At 42.2% G+C, this 11,707-nt stretch overlaps 1 protein-coding gene across 1 annotated transcript; it reads right to left on the bottom strand.

The window, feature by feature from the left end:
- Nucleotides 1-2,973: 2,973 nt before the first annotated feature.
- pex11a (peroxisomal biogenesis factor 11 alpha) lies at nucleotides 2,974-6,755 on the bottom strand. Its single transcript, XM_060902675.1, has 3 exons — nucleotides 6,700-6,755; nucleotides 6,507-6,622; nucleotides 2,974-3,569 (listed from the first exon to the last, which is right to left on the bottom strand). The coding sequence occupies exons 1-3, from the start codon at nucleotides 6,753-6,755 to the stop codon at nucleotides 3,001-3,003; spliced, it is 741 nt and encodes a 246-aa protein (XP_060758658.1). The 3' UTR covers nucleotides 2,974-3,000.
- Nucleotides 6,756-11,707: the final 4,952 nt, after the last annotated feature.

Here is an 11,707-nt window from a genome sequence, read left to right as displayed (position 1 = left end):
TCAGCGATCCTATCTGTTTCAAAGCTCTGAGACTGGAGACTCATCTCATCTCATTATCTCCTAGCCGCTTTGTCCTGTTCTACAGGGTCGCAGGCGAGCTGGAGCCTATCCCAGCTGACTACGGGCGAAAGGCAGGGTACACCCTGGACAAGTCGCCAGGTCATCACAGGGCTGACACATAGACACAGACAACCATTCACACTCACATTCACACCTACGCTCAATTTAGAGTCACCAGTTAACCTAACCTGCATGTCTTTGGACTGTGGGGGAAACCGGAGCACACCCACGCGGACACGGGGAGAACATGCAAACTCCACACAGAAAGGCCCTCGCCGGCCACGGGGCTCGAACCCGGACCTTCTTGCTGTGAGGCGACAGCGCTAACCACTACACCACCGTGCCACCCGCAATTATACATGTTTAAAAAAAAAAAAAAAGAAAGAAAAACATTTATACTGAGTGTCTGCAATACAAGCCTATATGCATGGTGTTACTGTAGAAACAAACCATAATGTAATAGAATGAACGTATGAATATAAACCTGAGTTGCAGCTGTATTAATGTCAATCTATCTTCTGACAAATCAGAACTGAGAATTTAACAGCGCTGTGATATATTTTAACAGTTCTTCCATGAAATCGAGTTGTACGTGAGCCGATAGCCGACGAGGTGTGTAGCACCAAGTTGGCTATAAGCCATGTACGATGAGGCTGAGTGGATGGTAACTATCTGAGGGTATGCTATGGTGTCCCAGGTGGTTACTACGGTATTGCAGGTGGATGGTGGTGTAGGTGGGCAGGGCAGTCCATGTTTAAGTACCTTCCATGTATCTGAATTGACGTATGCTTAAGTCTTACAGGAATTCGGTATTCCTATGGTATCCCAGGTGGTTGCTAGGTACAGTAGTAGCAGCTCAGTTGTTAAGGCATATGATGACTGATTAGAGGGTCCTGAGTTCAAATCCCAGCACCTTTAAGAAAGGCCCTTAACCTGCAACTGCTCAGATGTATGAAGCTGTGGTACTGCAAATGGTTGTTGCAATGTTGCTTGCTGGTTATTATGGTATTCCAGGATGTTGCTAACCGATTCTTAGGAATCTCAGTTGGTTTTTAGCATGCTAATTGGTCGCTAGAGTTTTAAGATGTGCGACCCAAGAGAACAGAAGAAATTTTAGGGGAGGATGATAATTAGATGACAAGGCCCTGTCGCCTCACAGCAAGAAGGGTCCGGGTTTGAACCCCACGGTCGACCGGGGTCTTTCTGTATGGAGTTTGCATGTTCTCCCAGTGTCTGCATGGGTTTCCTCCACAGTTCAAAGACAAGGTGAAAGGTAAAATACCCAACCACTGGGGTTGTACAAGCCAGCGCATACTTGGTGCCAGTCCCCAGCCTGGATAGATTCGGGAGGGTTGCATCAGAACACAGTTGTAAAACCTATGCCAACTCAAATATGCGGAACAGAGCTGCTGTGGCGACCCCTAACGGGAGCAGCCGAAATAATAATAATAATAATGATGACGGCGGCACGGTGGTGTAGTGGTTAGCGCTGTCGCCTCACAGCAAGAAGGTCCGGGTTCGAGCCCCGTGGCCGGCGAGGGCCTTTCTGTACAGAGTTTGCATGTTCTCCCCGTGTCCGTGTGGGTTTCCTCCGGGTGCTCCGGTTTCCCCCACAGTCCAAAGACATGCAGGTTAGGTTAACTGGTGACTCTAAATTGAGCGTAGGTGTGAATGTGAATGGTTGTCTGTGTCTATGTGTGGGCCCTGTGATGACCTGGCGACTTGTCCAGGGTGTACCCCGCCTTTCGCCCGTAGTCAGCTGGGATAGGCTCCAGCTTGCCTGCGACCCTGTAGAAGGATAAAGCGGCTACAGATAATGAGATGAGATAATGATGACCAACAAGAACAGTATGTTTGCTCTGTCAAGCCAGTATAATTCACATTTATTGCACGTCAGAATACTTAAGAGGTGTTCCCGACCCTGTTATGACTATAGAACTAACTGCACATTAAATTCAGAATTCACTGTTGTGTACAGTAGTATAACACATTCATTTTAACAAAAGTTCATCAGGTGTAGCACTAAAGTTTGCTACCAACAAAACCACTATGACATGTAGTGTTACTTATGAAGTACATCTCTAAATAAATGTGATTAAAACCCCAGGAAGAGGCTGATTGATTGTTCAGACTGTAACAGTCCTGATATTTTTCTCAATTTTTTGGACATATAGGATAAATGATGGTGATGGACAGTTCACTCATCCAGCTCAAAACAAGACATCTGTTAATATCAAAGTTCAAAACACCTTATTTTTGAATGATAACTCGTATTCCTGGAGTCCAGTGTGAAAACACGGAGCTCTTATGCAAAACATATTAAAGGATTTTAGGTTTGAAGGTCTGAATCACAAGACCTGATGGCAGAGCTCACACCATTCAGCAGAATAGTGATTCATAGTAATCCAGTCTCATAGATACAAATGCTGACGGTCCACTTTATTAGGAACACTGGAACGCAGGAGATCAGTAGTTTCCGAAATACTCAAACTATCAAACCATCTGGCATAACCAATCATGCCACAGTGAAACTCAGAGACAAATTTTCTCCATTCTGAAGTTTGATGTGAACATTAGCTACCATTAATATATTTTTTTTGTATCTGCATGATTTTATACAGTACATTGCGCTGCCGCCATATGATTGACTGATGAGATAAGTGCATGAATGTCCAGGTGTACAGATGTTCCAAATACAGTGGACATTTTTATATAAAACTGAAAAGCTCAATTAGGATTCACACCAAAAAACTACTTCCTGGGCATATCATTTCCATTAATATGTCTTCAGACTACCAGAGTGATTCATCTAAGACTCTAGTTCAGTTTATAATGCCAGTCTTACACTATTCGTATCAGCTTCATGCCCTGACAAAAACGCACATGGAGTCGATGTCTAAAAGTACTTCCTGTCTGGGCTTCAATCCCATGCATCTTGTCTTACGGTTTGTTTTTTAAACTGGGCTTCAGAACCAAGACTATCCCTATAAGAGATGAAACGAGTCCACAGAGTCCGACAACCCCTTCATTCGTCCTGTAAACTCCAAGCTTATTGAAAGAAATGAAAAGATCACATGCATTCTTCAGCACATCAAGAATTAGAGCTGGGTGACTTCTGAGGCTCTCGATGAGCAGGAACAGAAATGCATCAAGCTGTGGAATAACGACAGTGGCAGTATCCTGGCTCTCGTTGAGGTGATTGTGGACTTTCTGCCGATATTGTCCATCTTGTGACTTCTGGACCATGAGCTGGACAATCACGTAAGCATCCTGGACGAGATTCATCACCAAGGAGAAAACGTAATATCGGGTGGCATTTAAGCTCCATCTTTCCTTATCGATATGTTGGATGAGGTTGATGCTTCTGGCCCAGAGGATGTTGTCACAGATGAAATAAAGGGCGCGGTTCAGGTTGGCTACGGTGAGGCACCATCGCAGCACAGGGTCACTCAGGTAAAGGGTTCTCCTGGCTGCATCAATAGAACTCACTGCATTGCCGAGCCTGAAAACTGAACGAAATAACAAAGTTAAGTTATTTTGAAGGCGTTCGGATTATGGTTAAAGTGCCATTCCACCATTGGATGTATTCTTTGGCATAAAATACAATACATTTTATGACAACATGACTAGACAGAGAAATCTTTTAGCTTCAAAATGATATATCAAACATAATTTTTTGACAACGACAAGTATATTAATTTTGCGACCAAAGTCACCTACCCTTTTAATTTCCGCGCGGTAGTGAAACGTGATGTCATCGGCAGGTTCCCCTTCTTGTGTACCACGTGTCGGTCTATTTTTAGACCAGGAAACCCCCAAAGTGAGAGAGTCATTTCTCCTCGTATATGGGGGCCAAAAAAAAATTGCGAAAAATTGAGTTAATCTTTCAGTTCGCTAGATTTATTGGTATTAGCTAGATTTATTGGTATTATTTTTATCGCGTTCTATCCGCCATTGCTGATAATATGTGCCACGTCACATGTCACGTGGTACACAAGAAGGGGAACCTGCCGATGACATCACGCGCGGAAATTAAAAGGGTAGGTGACTTTGGTTGCAAAATTAATATAATTGTCGTTGTCAAAAAATTATGTTTGATATATCATTTTGAAGCTAAAAGATTTCTCTATCTAGTGATACTATTTATATATGTTGTCAAAATATATTGTATTTTATGCCAAAGAATACATCCAATGGTGGAATGGCACTTTAAATTCTTCTGGTCAATCATTAAATCAGAATTAAATACAGAAAATAAATTGAAATAAAATTTGCGACTCGGTACTCATTCTAACATTTTACCAGAAACACAAGGATGGATGCTTGGTGCGTTGTGCATGCTCAAAAAGCATGGGGGGAATGTTCATTATAAACATTAATATACATACTCATTGGGTGGACATTTTATTAAGGACACCCATACATCCACCCGCTGTTTGATGCAGTTCTCTAATCAGCCGATCCCTTGACAGCAGCACGACGCATCAAATCACGCAGATACAAATCAAGAGCTTCAGTTAATGTTCACCAACATTCAAACATCACAATGGGGAAACACTGTGATCTCAAAGCGTGACTTTCTTTCACTGTGGTAGGGGTGTTGATTTGAGCCAGATGTAGTTCAGGTTTGAGTATTTCAGAAACTGATAATCTCCTGGGGTTTGCACACAGAACAGAGTTTATACAGAATGGTGCGTAAAACAAACACCAAGTGACTGAGCGACAGTTCTGTGGGTAGAAACAAACACCTTGTTGATAAGAGAGGTCAGAGGGGGGGAAATGGCCAGATTCATGGTTCGAGCTTTTTTGTCAGGAAGGATTTTGCAACTCATATAAATCACTCTTTACAACCGTGGTGAGCAGAAAAGCATCTCAGCATGCAACAGAAAGCAGAACAATACACTGGGTTCCACTCCTGCAGCCAAGAACAGGAACCTTAGAATCAAGAACAAGTTCCTATTAAATTGGACAGTGAGTGTATACAACAATAGTTAATTCTGATCCACTAATTTGATTGGACGATGAGCGTTCTAAGAGTGGTTACATTTAGTACAAGAGCACTGGGACATTTCACTGTGTCACTTTGCTTGTTTTGTTTTCCCACACCATTCTATCCGAGCTCGAGAGTCTGTTATGTTTGAAAATCCCAGGAGATCAGCGGTTTCTGAAATACTCAATACTCAGACCTGTCCATCTGGCTCAAACCAACACCCATGCCACATTTAAGGTCACAGAGATGATTATTTTGCCTGCATTATGGTGTAAGAAGCTGCACTTTTTATTTGCATTTTAGTTTAAATGACCATTTTAATATTCCATGCATGCATTCTTTTGAAAATTTATGGTGGGACAATTTAAAAAAAAAAAAGAGAAAGAGAAAAGGACTCCATTTGTACATCTCATGTGAATATTGGGATCATCTGGAAACATTAGTGATCGGTTATAAAAGGTGTTGATTTCATTGTTAAAGAAGAGGCTAAGGAGAAAAATGGGGGGGGAGAGAGAGAGAGAGAGAGAGAGAGAGAGGACAATCCATCTGGGCTTTTAGTCAACATCTGTGTACCACTTACGCTTTCGGTCTGAGCTCATGTTGGATTGTCTCTCTGTCAATCCAACACAAACGTTTTCATTACAAATGACATGATCAGTGTCAGGAACCAAACAGCAAGGCAAAAGGACACAGGAGTTTTTGGTTCAAAAGGCAGGGTTTTATTGACCCCCCCAAAAAAATATAAGTTTACAAAAAACAAAATTAATAAATAGGCCTGGCGGCACAGTGGTGTAGTGGTTAGCGCTGTCGCCTCACAGCAAGAAGGTCCGGGTTCGAGCCCCGTGGCCGGCGAGGGCCTTTCTGTACAGAGTTTGCATGTTCTCCCCGTGTCCGCGTGGGTTTCCTCCGGGTGCTCCGGTTTCCCCCACAGTCCAAAGACATGCAGGTTAGGTTAACTGGTGACTCTAAATTGAGCGTAGGTGTGAATGTGAGTGTGAATGGTTGTCTGTGTCTATGTGTCAGCCCTGTGATGACCTGGCGACTTGTCCAGGGTGTACCCCGCCTTTCGCCCGTAGTCAGCTGGGATAGGCTCCAGCTTGCCTGCGACCCTGTAGAACAGGATAAAGCGGCTACAGATAATGAGATGAGATGTGAGCATTATGGTGTAAGAAGCTGCACTTTTTATTTGCATTTCAGTTTAAATGACCGTTTTAATATTCCGTGCATGCATTCTTTTGAAAATTTATGGTGGGACAATTTTTTAAAAAAAAAGAGAAAGAGAAAAGGACTCCATTTGTATATCTCATGTGAATATTGGGATCATCTGGAAATATTAGTGATCAGTTATAAAAGGTGTTGATTTCATTGTTAAAGAAGAGGTTAAGGAGAGAGAGAGAGAGAGAGAGAGAGAGGACAATCCATCTGGGCTTTTAGACAACATCTGTGTAACACTTACGCTTCCGTCCTGAGCTCATGCTGGACTCCAAACTCTGCAGCTTCTGCACCAGAACTTTTCTCCGTGTATCATTTCGAAGCAGGTATTTGGCCAGTGCGCATGCGTACTGGGTTGCCCTGAACAGAAGTCACACATGGCTCAGATCTCTGCATTCACCGAACTTTAATGCTCATAAACATGCAAACACACCGACCTGAAAACACGATCCCTCCCCTGGCTCTGACTGCTCAACTTCATAAAAGAGTCCATTGCACTGATCTCACTCACTCACACCATCTGCACTCAAACTCGCTCACACTTGTACCACTTGGCACACCTCTGCGCATGCGCGTTAGCATTCAAGGCAGGATGGACAAAGTGCGTTTCATCGCATGATGGGGAATAAAATACATCATTAGTACTTGTTAAACATCTTTATCAAATCACAAACTTTAAAATATTACTAGACACGTCATGACTTTCGCTCCTGTTTTATTTATTTATTTATGCAATAACAGTAATTACAACAATGAAATAACTAGGCATAGACAAACAGACAGCAACAAAAGAAAAACAATAAATAATAATATAAGGGAAAAAATAAATAGAATAAATTAAAGACAATAAGTAATACATATACATACTATATCATATTATATAATACTACACAATACAGTGAGAGGAAGGGAACAATCATTCTTTCCATACTGTGTGAAGGACACATAAAAGTCTGTCATTCTTTTGATTGTCTTTAACCACTCGAAGAGAGCAAGTCTATTTCTGCCTTGAAGGCACAGAAGGAAGGTCGTACCTTTTGCCATTTTTGTTTCATCTCATTATCTCTAGCCGCTTTATCCTGTTCTACAGGGTCGCAGGCAAGCTGGAGCCTATCCCAGCTGACTACGGGCGAAAGGCGGGGTACACCCTGGACAAGTCGCCAGGTCATCACAGGGCTGACACATAGACACAGACAACCATTCACACTCACATTCACACCTACGGTCAATTTAGAGTCACCAGTTAACCTAACCTGCATGTCTTTGGACTGTGGGGGAAACCGGAGCACCCGGAGGAAACCCACGCGGACACGGGGAGAACATGCAAACTCCGCACAGAAAGGCCCTCGCCGGCCACAGGGCTTGAACCCGGACCTTCTTGCTGTGAGGCGACAGCGCTAACCACTATACCACTGTGCCGCCCCGCAAAAATATTTATGCCTCTTAAATTAAAATCACTAACTATACTCACTGATAATAATTCCGTGACCAACAGAAATAAGAAGGGGGAAATTGGGCATCCCTGCCTGATTCCACGATTGACCTCAAATCTGTTGGTTGTATTTTGGTTAATTATTACAGAACTATTTATATTTTTGTAAAGCATTTCAATAACCTTAATGAAAGGATCACCAAAACCAAATAACCTGAGAGTTTCCAAAAGAAATGAGTGTTCAATAGTATCAAAGGCCTTGTAAAAATCCAAGAAAAGGATAAGAGCTTGTGAAGGCACAGCATCGGCATAGTCTAGCAAATCAAGCACCAGTCTTACATTATTTGCTATATGTCGGTTTTTCATAAAACCAGATTGAGTTTCTGATATGATATGATATCATAGAGACCTGTTTTGAGTTTATTTGCATAAACTAAAGCTAATATTTTATAGTCAAACGTTAATAATGAGATTGCGCGCCAATTGTCAATACGTAGCGAATCTTTGTCCGGTTTAGGCACGGGCGCAGATAGAGGGGGGGACGGGGGGGATTCGTCCCACCCAGATTTAAATTCACCTCGTTCGGTCCCCCCCACTTATAGGGAGGAAAAAACGTCTATGCTGTCTTTCTTTGCATAAGGCAAACCTCACTGAAAAATCAAAAGACTAATTACCATTCGGTTTACTGAGGTGCACAGCAGTACATAGTTGCAACAACTCACATAAAACAAAACAAAGACTGATATTTGGTTGGTTGAGCTGCGCAGCCTGCACAGGTTGCGAGCTCGAGCTTGGTTGCTATGGTTACCCACAACAAGTTTGACAGGCATATCGGGGTTGGGGTTGGTTTGCTGGCAGCTTTGTCCCCCCCAGTTTTTTGTACCCCCCAGTTCAAAAAACGTATCTGCGCCCCTGGGTTTAGGTATAAGTGAGATTATTGCTTGTTTCATAGTAGTCATCATCTCCCTTTGTTCCAGACATTCATTATACATACAAAGTAGGGGACCCTGAATATATTCCCAAAAATGTTGATAGAATTCAGTTGAAAGCCCATCAATACCAGGAGACTTTCCTGTTTTCATAGAATTAAGGGCTTTCTTTACTTCAGCAACAGTTATATTTGTATCACAAACTTCTTTCTAAGCATTATTGATAACAGGGATATTGTTTCTTAGGGGTCATCCATAATTGTCATCATTATCAAGAGTCTACAAAGAGTAGACTTTTGAGCAAACCCCCCCCCCCCCCCCCCCCAAAAAAAAAAAAGTGTACATTAACGGACAAAAAAATGATGATGGATCTACGTGGAATAGGAATTCAAAATAAAACCATGTCTTGTATTACTTTTTATTAAAATATGTCCAGATTAAAAAAAAAAACCAGAATGCTACACAGGACTCAGTTTCACATGCAACATAACTGTCAATCACTGTGTTGGTCTTCCTTTTTTCAGCTTATGTCCTGTAGAATCCTGATGACGCTGAAGCTGGTAACGAGTTGGGAAATTCTGGTGACATATTTTACAACAGTTCTTGCGCAAGTCTTTATCCTGCTCTTCCTGAGCCAGTGCCCTCTTGCCTCCATGTACTTGAAGTATGTGGCGATTTTCGTTGGCTATCAGTTTATATGAAGTCTGGCCTGTTAACTTGTTGAATTTCCTTGCCTTTTGAGCCCGTACACATGCCTGCAGAAATGGAATAGCCGTCTCCATTGCATCTTTCAATTCAAAAAGTACAGGCAACATTGAAAGCATTTTATTCATTTTTTGCTGACAAGATTGAAGCTGGACAGCAAGGTTTGTAGTAACCACTTTCAGATCAGAGAGTTCAGTCAGTTTCTGTTTCAATTGGTTTATCTCAACTTTAGCTGCAGACACTGTAGTGCTTACTTTAGATCCAGCTTTTGTAAATGAACCCGATCCTTCCCACTGCTTCAACAAAGTGGAGAATTTCAGGTGTGATGAGGAAACTGTCGACAAAGCCCTCATAAATTCTGGATGACTCTTGATATCTTCAGACAGCAGTTTTGCACACGAAATTCCCAATGCAGTGCACAAAAGTGAACTGGCGTTTACTTCGTTTTCTGTCAAACGCTTCTCTCTAGCAGGTTCATCAGCCATGGCCTCTGGTGTTGTAACTGAGGTAGACACACTGACCAGTTTTGGAGCTGGGGCTGGTCGTGCAGGACTTTCATTCTGAAATGGAAGAAAAGATGACTGACTGTATAAAATTCAACTGACTGCTGATGCAAGTACAAAATACCCATATGATATCCTACGTACCGTTTAATGAGATTAATAATCCCGAATTGTAAAAGTCGACTTGATTTTTTCCATCCGGATGATCGCTTGCCGGCACAGCTCAGCTTGCTTTGAAACGTTCGTTTTCGATTCTTTCCAAGTAGCCTGTCCTGCCTTAACTGCTTCCTGCCGCTTCTCAGATGAATGCAGGAAACAATAAACGTTTAAAAACTGCTCGTACTCGTTTGAAGGAGTCTTGTGAAGAGCGGTATTTCTGCTATTCACAAATTTGTAAATGCGGTCAAAATCTGGGTCAGCCATTGTTGTTGTATTGAAGAAAGAAAGCGTGTAGAGCTAGCTGGCAACACTGTCGTGGCACGAAATTGACGGCTCATCATTTTTTTCATTTTTAAAAAGTGTACGCCTGGTCATTAACCCCCTCCCCCCCGCATATGGTTTGTACGCTCATGATAATGATGAAAATTATGGGTGACCCCTTATCTTTTCAATGAATCCGCTACAGTTGCTCGAGTTAAATTTGGAAGAATACAAATTTTTATAAAAGGTTTCAACGAAACTTGAGATTGAAGAAGGATCATTTGATATGGTGCCATTGATATTGAGAGAGGTCAAGGCTTTTCTTTGTCCATTTCTTTTCTCTAGAGAAAAAAAACTAGAATTCTTCTTGCCCTCCTCAAGCCATTTGGCCCTTGATCTAATAAAGGCCCCCTTTGCCAAGTCTATATAAAAATTGTCAAGTTGCAAGCTAAGATTTTCCTTTTCTATTTTTTCTTCTTCTGTAACATTTTCCCTAGACAGTTCATCTATTCTGTTGAGTAAGTTTGCTTCAAATTGACGTTTCTAGGCTTTGATCATTTTGGATCTCTTGATAGCAATATGTCTTGCCTTGTACTTGAAAAACTCCCATTTTTGTTTACACCCCTCACTTAGGTCATGGAATATCTCAGATATCAGGTGTTTAATACTATTGTTAAATATTTCATCTTTTAATAAGTTGTTATTTATTTTCCAATAACCTCGTAATTGTGGATAATCCTGTTGACCTCCTAATTTAATAGTTATCAATTTCTGATCAGATAGTGATGGAAAAGAATGTGAGATGTCTTTAACAAAGTTTATGGCTGATTGGGAAACAAGAAAAAGATCAATTCTTGATTTAAGTGTTGAGTTTTTGTTTGACCAGGAGCCTATCCCAGCTGACTACGGGCGAAAGGCGGGGTACACCCTGGACAAGTTGCCAGGTCATCACAGGGCCGACACATAGACACAGACAACCATTCACACTCACATTCACACCTACGGTCAATTTAGAGTCACCAGTTAACCTAACCTGCATGTCTTTGGACTGTGGGGGAAACCGGAGCACCTGGAGGAAACCCACGCGGACACGGGGAGAACATGCAAACTCCACACAGAAAGGCCCTCACCGGCCACGGGGCTCAAACCCAGACCTTCTTGCTGTGAGGCGGCAGCGCTAACCACTACACCACCGTGCTGCCCAGGCATTTTTACTTACAAATTTTATTTGTGGCCTTGGCCTGAGAAGACGTAAATCTTAGAGCCTGCTCATTAGGCCATACCACATCCCACCATGTGCCCGAAAGGGAGTTACATGTCAATCCTGAGATCGAGATCCTGACCTTTTCTGCTCCTTGGACCTGCCTGATCCATCCTGATGCCCTCCATCTGGTCAGAGTCTCATAACATCGCTCCTGTAGAGGACGGCTCCATATGGACAGTTGAAAGTCACACT

The sequence above is a fragment of the Neoarius graeffei genome, chromosome 20, assembly GCF_027579695.1.
Source record: "Neoarius graeffei isolate fNeoGra1 chromosome 20, fNeoGra1.pri, whole genome shotgun sequence".
NCBI classification, from domain to species: domain Eukaryota; kingdom Metazoa; phylum Chordata; class Actinopteri; order Siluriformes; family Ariidae; genus Neoarius; species Neoarius graeffei.
This window is presented reverse-complemented; position numbering and strand designations above follow the sequence as displayed.

Bases quoted from the DNA above. Each gene is read 5' to 3' on its own strand.
- pex11a (XM_060902675.1), bottom strand. From the start codon at position 6,755: ATGGACTCTTTTATGAAGTTGAGCAGTCAGAGCCAGGGGAGGGATCGT. The intron at 6,623-6,699 runs GTCGGTGTGTTT...ACTTCTGTTCAG, and splicing joins GGGAGGGATCGTGTTTTCAG to GGCAACCCAGTACGCATGCG. The intron at 3,570-6,506 runs GTAAGTGTTACA...TATTTCGTTCAG, and splicing joins CATGAGCTCAGGACGGAAGC to TTTTCAGGCTCGGCAATGCA.